This window comes from Saccopteryx bilineata, chromosome 1 (genome assembly GCF_036850765.1).
Source record: "Saccopteryx bilineata isolate mSacBil1 chromosome 1, mSacBil1_pri_phased_curated, whole genome shotgun sequence".
NCBI lineage: Eukaryota > Metazoa > Chordata > Mammalia > Chiroptera > Emballonuridae > Saccopteryx > Saccopteryx bilineata.
In genome coordinates this window covers 11,600,959-11,616,893 of record NC_089490.1, presented here as the reverse complement: position 1 = coordinate 11,616,893, position 15,935 = coordinate 11,600,959, and the positions used below count along the sequence as shown (strand labels likewise).

The 15,935-nt window shown below is 59.0% G+C and overlaps 3 protein-coding genes across 11 annotated transcripts in view; 1 reads left to right on the top strand and 2 right to left on the bottom strand.

The window, feature by feature from the left end:
• Positions 1–5,846, bottom strand: part of SYNGAP1 (synaptic Ras GTPase activating protein 1) — a 32,501-nt gene extending 26,655 nt beyond the window's left edge. For all 6 annotated transcript variants that reach the window (XR_010731320.1, XR_010731325.1, XR_010731323.1 and 3 more), the window contains exons 1-3: positions 5,780–5,846; positions 2,524–2,645; positions 237–342 (exon numbers count right to left, since the gene is read on the bottom strand). Coding sequence is in view for 3 of the 6 variants with exons in the window: in XM_066276831.1 (XP_066132928.1) it covers positions 237–342; positions 2,524–2,645; positions 5,780–5,846 (295 nt within the window). In the remaining 3 variants the exon portion in view is untranslated. The remainder of the gene's footprint in view (positions 1–236; positions 343–2,523; positions 2,646–5,779) is intronic.
• A 2,169-nt stretch (positions 5,847–8,015) lies between these two features.
• On the top strand, positions 8,016–9,564 carry CUTA (cutA divalent cation tolerance homolog). 3 transcript variants are annotated; one of them, XM_066277352.1, is made up of 6 exons: positions 8,016–8,092; positions 8,491–8,699; positions 8,876–8,935; positions 9,040–9,085; positions 9,208–9,257; positions 9,347–9,564. In XM_066277352.1, the coding sequence occupies exons 2-6, from the start codon at positions 8,518–8,520 to the stop codon at positions 9,471–9,473; spliced, it is 465 nt and encodes a 154-aa protein (XP_066133449.1). In that variant the 5' UTR covers positions 8,016–8,092; positions 8,491–8,517; the 3' UTR covers positions 9,474–9,564. The 3 variants fall into 3 exon arrangements, with proteins under 3 accessions (XP_066133449.1, XP_066133365.1, XP_066133288.1); XM_066277268.1 differs by having other exon boundaries at positions 8,083–8,222; positions 8,363–8,699; XM_066277191.1 differs by having other exon boundaries at positions 8,084–8,222.
• A 101-nt stretch (positions 9,565–9,665) lies between these two features.
• On the bottom strand, positions 9,666–15,275 carry PHF1 (PHD finger protein 1). 2 transcript variants are annotated; one of them, XM_066276737.1, is made up of 16 exons: positions 15,080–15,275; positions 14,746–14,897; positions 13,828–14,001; positions 13,654–13,735; positions 13,447–13,542; positions 12,918–13,018; positions 12,673–12,821; positions 12,394–12,489; positions 12,144–12,212; positions 11,890–12,013; positions 11,490–11,557; positions 11,222–11,326; positions 10,916–11,102; positions 10,736–10,830; positions 10,399–10,476; positions 9,666–10,297 (listed from the first exon to the last, which is right to left on the bottom strand). In XM_066276737.1, exons 1-16 carry the CDS (start codon positions 15,258–15,260, stop codon positions 10,012–10,014), a joined length of 2,043 nt encoding a protein of 680 aa, XP_066132834.1. In that variant the 5' UTR covers positions 15,261–15,275; the 3' UTR covers positions 9,666–10,011. The 2 variants fall into 2 exon arrangements, with proteins under 2 accessions (XP_066132834.1, XP_066132887.1); XM_066276790.1 differs by lacking the exon at positions 15,080–15,275 and having other exon boundaries at positions 10,399–10,479; positions 14,746–14,982.
• Positions 15,276–15,935: the final 660 nt, after the last annotated feature.

Below are 15,935 nucleotides of genomic sequence, written 5' to 3'. Positions count from 1 at the left end.
GGGAACGCACGAGAGCAGAGACTGTCACCCCCAGCCTCAGCCCGTTCCAGATCCCGGAGGAAGGCGCCTTCTCCTCCCGGGCCCCTCCTCGCTAGAAGCGAGAGCGTCTCCGCCCCCTCCCAACCCCGGCCCCGCCCCCCGACATCCCCCCCCCCCCCCCCCCCCCGCCTTCCCGGTCCACCTTGAGCGCTCTCCCCGCGACTGTCCGAGGCCCCAGAGCTGCTCGGACGCCGTACCATGCTCGCCGTGGGGCCGTCCCTCCACCGGCACGGAGACTGTGCGTCTCAGCAGTTTGTTGCGGCTGGACTCGCTCCTCCGGTCCCGAATCAGAAGGGGGTGTATCTAAGGGGACGCAGGGTGTGTCAGAGCCCCCCCCCCCCCCCGCCCGTCTGGCCCACCCCGTTCCCTCCCCCACCAAGCAAGCTGAACCTCCCCTTCCCCTGGGCATTCCTACCACCGGCCCCTGACCCTCGACACTCATTTTAAGTGTCTCTGGGTGAGTCGGTTTCTCTTTCCTTCTGTCCCACTCGACTCTCTTCTCCGTCCACTTCTTTTGAAACACCCACCAGGGAACTCTCCCGAACCTACTGGGCTCTTCCCCAAACCCGTCGGAAATGGGCTCCTTTCCCCTCGACCTCCAGCTCCTCCATCCTCCCAGCGTTCTGCCCTGCCTCCCACCTCCGTCACCCCCTCGCCGCCCTTGGTGCCTGTCCTGGCACGTCTACTCGGGACCCACAGCTTGTCTCCCTCCCATGCCAGGCTTGTGGCCAGACTGGGACCCCACCTCCCCACCCTCCAGAAGGCCTGGCCACCTCCCCCCACTTTTGATCCCCTTCCTCGGCCGGCACCTCTACCTCTCACTTCCTGGAGCCTCTTCCCCATCTCCCCCTCTGACCCTCCAGCTGTGCAGGAACCACCGCTGCCCTGGCTCCGCCCGGGCCCAGCTCTACGGCCCATCCAGTTCCAGCCCCCTGTGGCCCGGCACCCAGTCCTTATTCCCGGTTCCGCCACCCCTCCTCGCACCCTTCCTCCTAGTCTCCTGGCCACTCCTGCTGCTTTTCAGCTTGCCGCCCACCAGACGTTCAGTCCCCTCGACTGTCCCCACCGTCATTCCTTTATTACCCCATCTGTTGTCCTCCCTCTTCATCCTCACAGGACAGTCCCCACTCTTCATTAGTTCTGGTTCCCCCAATCCATCCAACATAGCCCCAACCTTTGGCTGAGGCTGTGACCACCAGTGAGTCACTCACATGTCCCCCAAGCCTGAAAAGTTGGACGACCCAAACCACCCCTCCCTTTGAAGTCACCATCTTTCCCTAGACAATCTGACTTGGCTCCGTGGCCTGAATGCTCTCTACTCAGCCATTTCTCCACCCTCTCACGTGCCCCCACCAGATCCCTCAAATCCCTGGTGAACCCCAACTCCAATTATAACCACAACCTCCCCAACAGCTTTTGGGGCACATCTCTGACCACTGCTCTGGTCTTATAGGCTATACCATCACTCTGTAAAGCAGGTCCTCCAAATCCTCCACTCCCTGAATCACACCCTGGGCACGCACCCTTCATATTCGCATCCCCTTTCTGGGGAGGAAGCCAGGGCACCCGCCTTTCCTAATCGCATCTCTTCTGATGGACCCTCCACTGCTGACCCAGTGCCGGGTCTGAACCCACGCTCCCCTGCTCTCCTCTCACTCTGTGTGACCACTGCCTCGCACAAGAACCCTCTGTTCACTTCATGTCTTTCCTCCCGGCTGGTCTCCCGCCCATGTCACTCTTCCTGCTCTTTTAAACAACGTCTCCTGCTCGCAGCTTCCCTCATCTCCAGCCATCTCCTCCCTGCATCCTTCCTGATGTCCCTGGCAAAGCCTCCGCAGTGTCTCTTCGAACCTGATCTCAGGCAACTTCCCAGTCTTCACTGCTCTCCCTGCCAACATCCACTGACCTGCTGTCTCTCCCAGGACCCTCCAGCCCCCTCCCAGTTCCCCGAAGACCCCACTCTCCACTGCCTTTCCTCTGAGTGACTCAGTTCCCTGCCCTCCTGCCCCCTGTGATACGACGGGAAAGGGGAAAGGACTGGGAGTGGTCAGGGATAGGTCCTGCTCAGTGCAGGGGACACAGGAGTTCCCGGGGATCGCTTTGAAGGGGATCCTTCCAAAGCAATCCCCTTGTCTTCACCCTTTGGGAAAGTTTCTAAGTTTCTCTTTCCCATCCTAACTTACCCCACAGTATGGGCAGGTGGAAACAGGGGACACTCCCAAACCCACAGAACCACACCTCTGCCCCTCAACACTGCAGATGGCCCTCAAAGACCCCCCTTAGCCAAAGTGAGAGAATGCTTGCCCCTTTCCTTTCCTATCCCAACCCCGATATCAATGGCCACCCCCTTCCCACAGCCTGCAATGGTGCTTCTGTCTGCTTTCTCTGCTGCTCCTGCCCTATCACAAACAAGGGTGCTCCCCGTCTCTCCACGCCCTCCCATGCTGCCCAGCAGCGTCTCTCCCCGCCTCCCTCCCTGCTCACCTCGTCCTCATCCAGCATCAGAAGCTGGTTCCCCGAGATGATGCAGAACCGAGGGTTCCAACCAGGGCGATCATATGGGGAATGAACGTATTGGGTTCGGTGCATAGGGGGTCCCCGTACATCTGGGGGGATAGAGACACACAGAAATGGTAATGGAGGCTCTACGCATCTGGGGGGTACAGAGGACACTTGGAGACAGTGTCCACTAAGTAAATAAATAAAGGAAAGAGCCCACAAAGTGGGAGAAGAGGACCCCCACCTGCCTTGAGAAGGTCACAGATGGCAGTGAGACGCCTGGTAACTTTACCAGAAGTTAAGCCTCTCTATCTGGGGAAGCGAGGGACGGAATTCACATCACAGGGGTCTGTTGACTCAGGGGAAGAAACAGGAAGGGTGGCTCAGGGGTGGAGGATTATGACAGAGAGGATAAGGGTTTGGAGGCAGAAAAAAATAAAAAGGTAGAAGGCCACAAAACTGGCAAAGGAAGAACACACAGAGTCGGTGGCCCAGCTGCGTCTGGGAAGAGGGAGGGCACCCCAATACTGAAGAAGACAAGGACTCAGAAGGTGGCACCACCCATCTGCAAGAGAGGACACAGCTGTGGGCAAGAAAGATGGGAGTGTGGCGGAGGAGCACGTGGGCCCTAAGATTCTGGGGACTGAACATCTGGGTACAGAGAAAGCGAGGGCGCTTACCTGCTCAGTCAGAGTCAGAGACAGACGTGAGTGTGCCTTCTCTCCTGTCTCTCCCCTAGCCCCTGCTCCTCCCTCCTCTCCTAGCCCAGCCCTGTTCATCCTTTGGGAAAGTTCCGGTTCTGCAGCTGGTAGGGAGGGGATGGGTCTGATCAGCATCTGGCTGATCATCCCATGCTCATAGGTAAAAAATGCACTATCTCCCTCCCCCACCTAGTCTCCATAGACAGTATGGAAGCCGAGTCCAAGGGTTAGAGCCTTCCCAAGGCACAGTGAGGGGCGTGAGGAAGAAAGAGGGGAGAGGAGGAAAGAATAGAAGATCCAGGCCTGTGACATCAAGGAGGCCTCTAAAGACTGCAGCTGAAGATGGGGACAAAACTTCTAGCAAAGAACAGCAGACCAAGGGTGGCCTGTGCTTAGAGATGCCCCCAGGGCCACCCTGCCCCAGCTCTGCTGTTCTTCCCATCCCACCGTCCCTGCAAACTGCCTCTTCTTTAAACCCCAATGCTACACATCATCACAGGGACACAGAGGACAGGCCCTATGGAAGGAAGAGGGAAATCAAGTTGGTGACATCAAAGTCGGCTTAAGGTATCCAAGTGTGAGTTTAGAGGAAAAAACATCAAATTCTGTCACCTTTACCGGATCATCAATCATGGGTATACTGCAGGAAAAGAACTGGTCTTTCAGCTTCGTTCCAACTTAATACCCTGAGTAGGAGTTTTTGAAAAAACTAGCCCCTTTCTGTCTACAGGAATGTCATTTCAATTGACCCAAGCTGCAGAACAGTCAGAGAAGGACCCCCGGAATACAGCTACCTAGAAACCCCAGGTCTCTGAAGTTCTCATGATCTCAGTGCCATCTCGGAGATTCTACGAGGAATCCCCTCTAGATACAGGGATCACCAAGGACTGAGACGGAACACTGCAGGCAACATGCCCTCTGCACTCGGACTCTGAGGACCCCCAGAGGAGAAAGCTGTGGATACACATCATCATTTTGGGAGGGACTGGTTCAGGCTGCAGCCACAGGGAGGGAGGTTACACTTCAGGGGGTACCTGCTTCCTGGGAGCAGGGAAGGGCACAGGGAACTTAGCTTAGGAGCAACTCTGGAAACACACACACACACTGTCTGGACTTAAGTAATGATTCCAGGAGGCAGAGACAGAGGGACACAGCTGAGCACAGGGAAAGGCTTGCTAGGATGGGAAATCAGATGGGGGTCTCTTGTGGGCCCTGTTCCAACCATCACAACCTGTGTCTCTGTGCCCCAAATGTGCAACCCCCAGAGAGCAGAGGAGACAAGAACAGAGGAACGGGTGGTGAGAGCTGGAGTATTAGGGAAAATGGGTAGGCACAGACTTGTGGTGACAAGGTGAGGAATGGGGCAGGGAACAGAGGATGAGCTGGGGGGCAGATAACAAGGATGATCTAGAAGAGAAGGTAGAAATGGCGGTAAATCCCTAGTGACAAGGAAACATAGCAGAAGGGCCCAGCTGGACACGGCGCAGAGGAAACGAGGAGGACCTAACAGGAGTACTAGGTCGAGGGGATCAAGAAGGAGGGGGTGAAGAGGTGGGAGAGATAAGGAAGCTACCAGGAAGAAGAGAGGGGGAGAGAGAGAATGGACACCAGAGAAGGGACCGATATAGGGAAAGGACAGAAGGGGGACTCATATAAGGCACGGACACCATATGGGGGGAAAGATATAGGTGATGGACACCAGAGGAGGGAGGGGGAATGGAAATAAGGATTGGAGGTGGGGGAGGGGGTACAAGTGGTGAAGTGAATGGAGCAGATAAGACCCCAGGGGTTACATTATTCCGGTCCAGGGCCTTAATGGGGGTCAAAGTCTGGGCAGTCTAACCTGCCCCCTACTCCCACCACACAGTCTTACTTGTATTGCCCCCTTCCCCCCTCAACAAAGACACACATATTTGGCCCTCCCCCTACCCTGGTCTCTCCTCCCTATTCCCTCTCCTCTCTTCCCTCCATCTGGACCCTCCATTCCTCCCCACCCCACCCCCCACTGCCTCCCTCTCTCTCCATCTGGCCCCTTCTTCTCTCCCTCCGTCCTCCTCTCTTTTTCTACCCCATACCCTTCTCTGAGCACTGCCCCCCCATATCCTGACCCTCGTCTTGTTGGCTTCTCTTTGCACCTCTACATTTTCATTCCCCCTCCTAGCCCCATCCTCACTCTGCCCTTCTATTTCCTTCATATTTTCCTCATCTCTCAGCTCCCACCTCCAAATGAATTTCTGCAGCTCTTCCCCCAAGCCTAGCCTCCCTTCCACGCTTGCTGGCAATCTCTCTCCCCTTCGTTTTTCACCTCAGCCCTCTCCAAGGCCCGTTTCCTGGCTCCTCCGGCCCTGTCTACCCCTGGCCCCTGGCCCCTGGCCTCCAGTCCCTCCTTTCTCACTGCTCCTATCCCATCTTCCCAGTCCTCCTCTCTCCCTCCATTTCAGCCTCTCCCCTCCCTGGCCTCCGCTCTGCCCCCTCCTACGCCCTGCCCCTGCCCCTCCCCCCGCCCCCAACCGGCCCTCCCCCTCTCCTCACCACCTTACCTCTGAAGGGGGCATAGGACATCGCGGGGATGCTCCCCCGATGGATGGAGGCGCGAGACCTGCTCATCAGGCCTGGGGGGGGAGGGGGCGGGGGACGGGGGAGACAGAAGAGAGAAAGAGGGGGAGAGAGAGGGGGAGAAGGAGGAGGAGGTGGAGGAGGAGGAGGAGAGAGGAGGAGAGAGGTGCTGAGAGGAGCAGAGAGGAGGAGAGAGGAGGAGGAGGAGAAGAAGAGGAGCCAACGGCAGCAGCGGCAGCCCAGCCGGGAGAGAGAGAGGGGGGCGGGGGAAGTGAGCGAGAGAGGAGAGAGCAGGAGGAGGAGGAGAGAGAGACTCTGCAGCCCCCACCCCTACCCAGTGAGAACCAGATACGGAGACCCTCACTCAAAAACACGAGAGAGGACAGTTCTCAAGATGCAGACCCCAGACCCTGAGAGTGGGAGACCCCAGATTCAGAGAAATAGACCTTGATGCCTGGGTGTGTGTGTGTAGGGGGTACTCTGAGGCACAAATCCAAAATCTAGAGAAAAATGTACCTCATCCTCAGTTAAAAAAAAAAAAAAAGACCCCCCTGAGAGAGAGATCAAAGGTCAAAACCTGAGCAACCAGGCTCAAAAAGGTTCTACATAGCCACAGACATCTAGAGTCTTAGACTCTAGATCCAAATGGTAATTTCAGGAATCAAGACCTGAGACCCAGACTCAGAAAAAGACCCAGATTCAGAAAGAAGGTAGACCTCAAATTAGAAAACTCAGGCTCAGAGAGAGATCTCAGAGACCTCAGATTTAGATCTCAGAGAAAGGAATGTGCAGACTCACAGACAGATAACTCAGAGACGGAAAACTCCAGAACCTGGGGCTGGGGTGGGGGAGAGAAGGAGAAGGGAGGCAGGGAGAGAGGGAGAAAGCGAGAGAGAGAAGACATTCAGCTAGTCCAGAGATGGAGAACTCAGGAACCCCAAACTCATAAAGAAGAGTTTGAAAGACCTTGAAGAGTGATCACAGGCCCGGGAACACAAACCCCTAAAACAAAAACAAAAGGAAACCCAGTGCTGAGAAAGATCCCAATGCAAACAACTGAAAAGACCCCAAAGAGATGTATCTCAGAGACAAACTCCAAACCAGACAGATCTCGGAGAGACCCTCCCCCAACCTCAGAGACATAGGTGAGAGAAGTCTCTCATCAGCCTGGGCCAGGCCCAGTCTTGCCCACACAGCTGCCCAGAGACCCCAAACCCTGGGGGCAAGAGGAAGACTGGGTAGGGGGAGTGGCAAGAGGCTTTTCCTCTGCGTCTTCCTCCCACCTCTCTCTCCTTTCATTGGTCCCCTCTCTATTTTTGGGTCACAGGATGTGCTTGGGCCCCAGGGAGGCTATGTAGGGCATGTCCTGGCTCCTAGGGGAATGGGTTAAGGGAAGGAGACCCAAAGCTGCAAGGGAGATCAGTCCTGGAGAAGAGCAGAAAAGAGACAAAAGGACCATCCCTACTTCCTGGCGTCCTCTCCATATCCCCAAGCTGCAGCCTCCTTCTCTCCTCCCAGGTTCACAAGTCTGTCTCCAGCGTCGGGCTCTCAAGTTCACCAGGCCGAGGCGCCCGGAGCCCCATTCTCGTCATCCCCTCCCAAGGGTCTCCCTCTGTCCTCTTACAATGCGTTTGTCCTCCCTTGGCCACCCTCTGGCCTTGCCAAGCCTGCCTGATCACTCCCCCCACCCGGGGACAGCTGGCTTCGGATTACCATTGTTCACTCCCCAACCCAGGCATGTGTCAGTCCTAACCAAAAAGGCAGGGGGCGCTCCCTCCATCCCCCGAGGTTCGGCCTTCTCAGACCCTCCCACTCCTTTGGGCCTCGGAACAGTGTGGGGACCGAAGGGAAGCACACGCCGGGGATTAAGAATGATTCCCCACTCCACCACCTGACGCATCGAGTCTGCGGGGTCTCCAGCCCCGCTTTCCGAGCGCCAGCTCTTCGTCACGTGGCCGGCAGGGCGGGCCTGCCATTGGCTCCTTCGCGCCGCTCCTTGAGATACCGCCACCCAAAAGGAAAACCGGTCCCGTCACGTGACGGTGGAACGCCGCAGCGGCTCTCCTCCGCTTGCCATTGGCCGCTTCCGGTTTACACGGAAGTGGGCGGGTCGTTTCCGTACCCGGCTGCGGAGCCTTCTGTCCATTGGTCAGCTCCCCCTCCGTTCCGCCCCCACCAAGAGGCCAGGGCGAATCGAACCACGTGAGCGCCGGGATTGGCTGGTTCTGGAGTGGTGCAGGTCAGCTTGTACTGTCACGTGGTGCGCGTTGTTTTCTCGTCACGTGGCTGCCGCCCAGGTAAGAAGAGGCCGCTCTGCATGGGGTTTTGGGGTTCTCTCTTGGCGTTCTGTTTGATGTTCAGCCCTCCTCTGCCAGCACAGGCTGCATGAGGCGGGCGCGGGCCCCCGCAATCCTGCTCGGCGGAGGGGTGAGTGACCGGCCCCGACCCTTGCGGTCCTCGAAGCCCCAACCATACCACCTGCACCCAAAACCCCAGAAGTTGGCCCCTGAGGACGGAGTTAAAAAAAAACTGAGCCATTGCCTTATTTCTTCACGTTTCTCACCCAGCTTCAGGGACCCTTCCTTCAGGGTGCAGAAGAGGGAGGGCAGAGCCCGAGTGTCTATCCAGCGAAGGGCGTCCGGGGTGCAGCTGCTTGGGGTATTGGTGCCGAGACACCGCATCCACCTGCCCCCAGGCCGCTCTGCTCCTGTCGTTGCTTTGGATGCCGGCGCTACTGCCCGCGGCCTCCCGCCTCCTGTTGCTGCCCCGCGCCCTGCTGTCCATGGCGTCAGGAAGCCCGTCGGCCCAGCCCTCGCCGGCCTCTGCCTCCGCCTACGTGCCTGGTTCTGTCTCTGCAGCCTTCGTCACCTGCCCCAATGAGAAGGTCGCCAAGGAGATCGCTAGGTGGGGACCCCAGTGTGGAGAGGATGACCACGAAGGTAGAGCTGGGGGTGCTGGAGGAGCGAGCTTTCCTGCTGCTTCCCGCCCGGCCCGGCTTGGGAAACCCGTCTCCGGGCGGCTGTCCATGTGGACACCCGGGGCGTGGGGCGCTCTGAACGGGGCTCTCTCTTCCCCTCCAGGGCAGTGGTGGAGAAGCGCCTGGCGGCCTGCGTCAACCTCATCCCCCAGATTACATCCATGTGAGTCATGGGAGCCTGGGCTCGCTTCATTTTGGGGCTGACTGGCCCTCACTTTCCTTGAGGGGAAGCCTTGGCTCCTGCAGCTCTCTCCCTGACCTTTTCAGTTACGAGTGGAAAGGCAAGATCGAGGAGGACAGCGAGGTGCTGATGGTGAGAGCCATTTCCCCACCCACAAAACCTCAACCCTCTGACCCCCTGGACTCCCCTCCCTCACAAGATCCTGAAAACCAGTCCCATCCGTGGGTTTAACCATGTTTTTCTTCACCCCTTAGATGATTAAGACCCAAAGTTCCTTGGTTCCAGCTTTGACAGATTTTGTGCGGTGAGAACCAGGAGGTGGGGTGGGACTAGTCTGAGGCCAAGGGCCCCTTTGGGCAGTCTTCGAGTGACACCTTCCCCATCTTTCTGCAGCTCTGTGCATCCTTATGAAGTGGCCGAGGTGATCGCGTTGCCCGTGGAGCAGGGGAACTCCCCGTACCTGCGTTGGGTGCGCCAGGTTACAGAGTCTGTCTCCGACTCCAGCCCAGTCCTACCGTGACGAGCCCTGCTCTCGCTGCTCCCTTCACAGACTTCAACACCCTCTGATTTCCAGAGGGTGACTGGCCGCAAATAAACCCTGTCTTTGGTTCTTTCTGCCTTTTGTCTGTTCTTGTCACGACGTGAGTTTGGCTGGGAAGGCTGGCAGTGCTTCCGGTGCCCGTGTTCTCATCTCTCAGACCAACTCAACCGCTAGATTTGCTTATCTTTATTTCAGTCATACAGAGTCCGGGATCCTTGATCATCCCTCCCCTCCTCAGTCTCAGTCCCCAGGGGTTAAATAATTTTTAAAAATATTTTAAAAGCTGTAACAAAATAACATCAAAGGCAATAGGAAGAGGAATGGGAGAAAGGTCAGAAATCATGAAAGGAGTAGAGAAGAGAGAGCCTCTTTTCCACCCCCCACCTGGATTCCACCTGGACAGTAGGGAGAACTGGCCCCTACCTCTCCAGGTACATTGCCTCCGGAGGTGAGGTCAAAGGTCAGGGTATGAAAGTGCCGGTGTGGGTGAATGGGGAAGTGGGCAGAGGCAGGCTGTTTAGAAGATGCCCCCACCTCCCCACTCAACCAGGTACTGCACAGAACCATCAGGCCGTACTCTTCGAGCAAGGACCCGGACAGGGTCCCCTCGGGACAGATAGCCAACCCCGCCTCGGACACCTCCCCCAGTCCCAGGGGACAAACCACGGCACAGGGCTGAGGGTGCTGAGCGTCTGGGAAGACCTGGGGAAGGGGCTGGGACTGAGGAAGACGAGGCAGTCATTGAGTGGGGGCTACTTTTAGGGATGTCTGCGGGGAAACCAACGTGAAGTTCCAGGGGTGACCTAGGGCGAGAAGGCAGTTGTGAGTCCAGCCAGACACTGGTAATTAGTGAAGAAGTGACGAGACTGGCGACCTAAGAACAGGCGAAGGGGTGGAATCTCACCTGTCTGGGGGCTCGCCATCCCCAGAGGTCCCTGCGGTGCTGGCAGAGGGGTGGAAGGAAGCAAACATCCGGATGGGACTGCTGGGGATGGGGACGGAGAAAAGTCAGGACCTCAAGCCAGGGGGTTCTCCCCCTGAAATGGCAGAGCTCAGCCACGATCCCAGAGGAACCCCCATCCTGGGGACGAGGCATCGGCTCTAGAAATCTTTCTAGGACAAGAAGTGGGAAGCCCAGGGGGAGAGGGGAAAGGGTCCTGGGTGAAGAAGTCCAGAAGACGTAGACAATCAGAGCGGAGGTTCTAAGGGAGCGTGTCTGGTTAGAGGGGCGGAGCACTGACCTGGGCAGGCAGCGGGCATCTGTGGGCCGGAAGTTGTAGCCGCTGCTGCCCTGGTAACTCTGGTTAGGGCTGGGGGGTGGTGGAGACACTGAGGCCTAGAAGTAGGAGCAGAAGACAGAGCTAACCCTTGATTCCTTCTCACTCCAGCTCTTGCCCCCCTGGGGGTCCCCATCTCTGTACCTGAAGTGCCCTCTGCAGAGAGGCCTGCTCCCTCTGCTCCTGGGGCTCTGGCTGATGGCGCAGTGCTGGGGGAGGCCCCAGCTCCTCCATCTTCCCCTTCTGCCTCCTCAGGGACTCTGGCTCCGGCCTCCGGCGCTTCCCCAGGGGACGTGAGACCCCTCCCCCAGGGCCCTGCCCTGAAGGGAAGCTGTAAGAGGCCTCCTTATCCCCCCAGCCCCCTCCCGGACACCCCAAAGACCTCCCCATCTCCATATATATCTCCAGATTCACACCCTGAGGACCTCCCATCCCCCCTGGACCAGTGACCTGGTGGGTGATCCATCTCCAGTGGCGGACTCCACAGGAGGAGGGATCCGGGCATGGAGACCAAACAAGCATTTCCTCTTCTTAATCTCCCTCCCTGAAATGAAACTGGGGTGAGGAGAGAAATGACACAGTCAGTGCGATGGAAAAGGGCCCCTCTCCTGCTATTGCTCAATCCTCTGAAGAGATGGCCCTCCAGGTGGTGGCAGGACCCTCCTCCCAGGCGCCCATACCCACATCTCCATCTCCTCCTGAGCCTCCTTCAGCTTACCGGTCCTTGTGGCTGTTGAGTGCCGAGAGGAGCTTGGAGGAACGTTCTCCCTTGGGGGTGTCTGAAAGCTGGGGAAGGAGAGGGAACACGAGGTCAAAGAAGCAGTCATCCCCTCCTTCCCCATTTTCTTATTTTTTTTTATTTTTTATTTTTTTAAATTTATTCATTTTAGAGAGGAGAGGGAGAAACAGAGAGGAGAGACAGAGAGAGAGAAGGGGGGGGGGGGACAAGAAGCATCAACTCCCCATATGTGCCTTGACCAGGCAAGCCCAGGGTTTCGAACCGGCGACCTCAGCATTTCCAGGTCGACGCTTTATCCACTGCACCACCACAGGTCAGGCCTCCTTCCCCATTTTCATCACTACTTCAACCTGCCGTCCAAAGCTTCGCCACCCCTCACCTCCCCGAGGAGCAGGCTGTCCCAGTTCTCAGAGGTGAAGGGGAGGATCTCACGGTCAAAATCAAAGTATTTCTTCTTACAGCAGACGCTGAGATGGTAGAGCACGAGGTGGGCCACGTCCACCCTGGAGAAACAGGGAGCTGTCACAGCTGTGGGAGCATTACAAAAGGCAGGGGCATCCCAAGTGGGTAGCCAGGGCAGGCAGGGTGGAAAATGGGGTGCCGAGAGAGGAGTTACCAAGGAGTCAAGCTCACCAGCGAAGCTGGAGCCTCCGGACTTTCTCGGGTCCCCCCCGGCACACACAGCATTCAAACTCGTAGAACCTGGATGAGCGAGAAGGAGAAAGCACCCCTTACAAGGGACAGCTACGCCCGCCACGACGGCTCAGAGCAAGGCCGGGTGAACAGTGAGGAGCACTGCAGAGGGAGCCAGAGAGCGGATCTGAGAGGTGATGCGCAGGTGTGGGGGGACGGAGGGGCGGCAGGAGAGTCCGCCAGGTCTCACCTGTCCCCGTAGAGGAGGGGCTTGCTCAGACACTGGGTGCAGGCCTCGTGAAACCACTGCAGGCAGCTGCGGCATTGCAGCATCTTCAGGTTCCACCTGTGGGGACACACACAACCTGATCCCCAGAGCGCGGCCGAATGCCCTGAACCCTGCTCACCGCCCACTGCCACCCCCAGCACTCCCCCACCCTGACCTTTCTCCTCCGTGCCCTGGGATTTCCCGCACCACCACACCCACAGCGCACCTGTTCCTGAACCCCCCCCCCCCCCAGTTACTCACTCCCCAGGACCACCGCAGTAACAGTAGCTCTGCTGCCGGTTGCTCAGGTGCCCAGCGTCCCAGTCCAGCCCCTTTAGTCCGTATGGCAGAGAGAGCTTCATACCCAGCATGGCCCGGGCATAGGGGCCCTTCTTCAGTGCACCCCCCCTCTGTAGAGAGACCAGGCAGGCTGCCTCAGAGGGCTGGGCAGAGGAAAAGGCCAGGAGAGGTCGTGGGTAGAGGGTTCCAATGGAAGGAGCCTTTACCTTGGTGGCAATGGCAAAGACGCACTGGCGGCAGACCCAAGACATGCCGTCTCCCTCTCCCGGGGCTGGGGCCCTTGGAACGTGGCAGTCCTGGTGATAAGCTGAACAATGATACTGATATTAGAGCCCTTACTGAATTGTAAACCTGTGTGTACCAGGTACTGGGAGAGGAAGAGTCTTATCTACCTCATTGAATCATGGGCCACCGTCCTGTTTGGGGGAGGGTATTATCCTGATTTTACAGGTGAGGGAACTGCAGCTCCTAGAGATTAAGAGACTTGCCCAAGGTCATACGGTGAAGAAAGAGTATCTGAACCACCCCCTTCCTGCAAAGCTCACACATCCCCCTTCCATGCCTGTCTCTCCCTGATTTGGAAAGGGAGTGAGGGTACAGAGGACACTGGCCAGAGCAGTGGCTTTGGGACTCAGGCCAGAACAGGTGGCATAAGGACCAGTTCAGGTGGGGAGGGTCCGAGGCAGCCTGCAATGTCCAGAGCAAGCTGGACCATTCAGGGTCCTGTCCTCTCACCGTGGCGGCACTTCTCACAGCTGACCAAGCGGTTCCCAGGGACCACAGTCTCCGAGCGACAGACACAGCAGAGGAGTTCCTCCCCAGGGAGGGCAGCTACGAGGGAACACAGGGTTAGGGGGGGACCTGTCCTTAAGCCCCTCTCAGTCCCCAAGCCAGGTTTCTGTCTTCTGGGGGATGCAGACTCCCAGGCCTCTAGGGTCTCACCAGGGCTAATGTCTTTCCATAGAACCAGAAACTGGGAGTCATCCTCAAACTGGACCAGACACACCTCCCGAGCACTGTCCACCTGGAACGGGTGAGCACAGAGGGTGAAACAGGAATCAGGACGAGATCAGGGGGACCGCAGAAAGGTAACAGGTAAGAGGCCCAAGGTCTTACCTTCTTGACAGTCCCCAAGTATAGCAGCCCATCTGTCCATCTAGCCAGCACATCTTGACCCTCCCAAAGTCGGGGCCTGGGGCCTGACGTGGGAGCAGGGGATGCTGGGTCCCAGAGTGGGGGGGCACCAGAGCGGCTCAGCCGGGGGGGCTGTGCCATTGCATCCTGGGGGGCCTAGCCAGAAGTAAAATGGGAAGAGGTTATGAAAGCTGAGAAACGCTCCTTTTTTTCTCTGCCTGTTTCCATGTCAAGGACTCAAGCAGCTGCGCGCCCAGTCTCCAAATCCCTGAGACGCCTGGACAGGAAACCACTCAGCACCCCTCCTGAGCTTCCTGACTCCAACCAGCACTCCCAACGATGGTGACTGGGTTTCCTCCCGCTAACCAACCCCTCCCCCCCAACCTAGTTCTCTAGTCTCCCAGCTTCCGGAACTCCCCTGGGATGTTATATCCTGGCCTTGCGATCTGGACAGAAATGATGGCTGCAGGAGCAAAGGTTACTACTCCGTTCCTACTCTCACCTCCTTCTGCTGTTCAGAGGTCTCTTAATTGAGGTGCTGTTACCCGGAGATGTATTTGGGGACCTTTTTTGGAGGTGTTTTCCAGAGTAGAAACAGCTGCCTCCCCGGGCCCGCGTGTCTCATTCGAAACAATCATCCGGGTGCCAGGTTATGTCAGGTCACCCTCAAATTCGGGGCTCCCCGCTCTCGGGTTAGATAACTTCCCTGAGTGCCCCGGGAGGGGGGCGTGTCCCCGTCCCGGTCTCTACTCCCCAGGACCACGAGTCCAACTGGGGACTTGAGTCGGCCCAGCCCGACCCGACGCCGGGTCTGGGAGGCTCTCCCGCCCGCGCCCTGCGCGCCGACCCCCGGCTCCCTGCCGCCCCCCCTCCCACGAACGTCTCCCGCCGCCTCCTTACCAGTGACAGCTGGGGCCGCCGGGAGCCGGGCAGAGGCAGACGTGGGAGACCGAGGCGAACCCCCCACGCGGGGAGGGCCCGCCTGGGCGTCGGGGGGGCGTGCAGGCTGAGGCCGGGGGGTCCCCAGGCCCAGCCCCTTCGTCCCGGCGGCTCTGGGGCGTATGACGCAGCAGCCAAAGCAGCGGCAGCGGCAGGAGGAGGCGGCCGGGGGAAGGAGGGGAGGAGAGGGGAGGGACGAACCGGCTCAGGGGGAGGGTGGTGGGAGGGGAGCACCGGGGGGAAGGAGGAGCCGGGGGGCGTGGGGGCGGGCACCACCTCACCCCACCTCCCTCACCTCCACCAGGCCTGGAGGGCACCGAGCCCGCGGCGGCCGGACTGAGGTTGGGACGGACGGTCGGTCGGATCCGGCGGGAAGGAGAATCCCCTTGCCCCGAAGGGAGACTCGCTCTGGGGGCAGGAGGGAATCCCCCCTCCCGGCAGCCCGTCTCCGGACTGGCCCCAGCCCCGTGCCACATCCGTTAACTGCCCCCGCACCCTCCATGGTCACTCCAAGTCCCGCCCCCAGCCCGCGACCCCGCCCCCCATTCACCGTTCCTTTTGCCCCCGCCCCGACCTCTCCCCTCGCGTGCCCCGCCCTCCTCTCCCGCCTTTGCCCCGGCCCCACCCTCCCGGTGGCAAGTTGTTTTCCCCCGCGCTTCTGCGCACGCGCGACCCCTCCCGCGCGCGGCACCTGGGAGGACCGAGCCCCGCCTCGCCCGGGCGGCGGCTTGCGGCGGTGGCGTGAGGGCCTCGTGGGCGTGCGTCTGGTCCCGCGCTCCCTGGGCAGGGGTGCGGACCAGCGCGGCTGGCACCGAGGCAGTGACGCCATGGAGAGCCAGCCAATGGGCAGCGGGCAGAGCCAGCCCTGGCCGTTCGAACGGGAAGGCAGGGAAAGGGCGGGAGGGAAGAGCCAGCAGTTACTGGAAGGGTGAGCTCCCCCGCGTCCTTGGCCTCCGGTTCCCACCTTGACCGGGCTGGGGTTGAGGGCTGTGGCGAGGGAAACAGCCAGCGGGCACACCCCTACGACAGGGGCGGGTACAGGAGCTTAAAGGTCACGCAGGCTCTAGGTGAGGACCACGTGTCTGCGAGAGGAGGTTCCCCTGCAGCACACAAATGCTGGATAGAGTGGACAGAGCCCCAGTTCCCGTCTT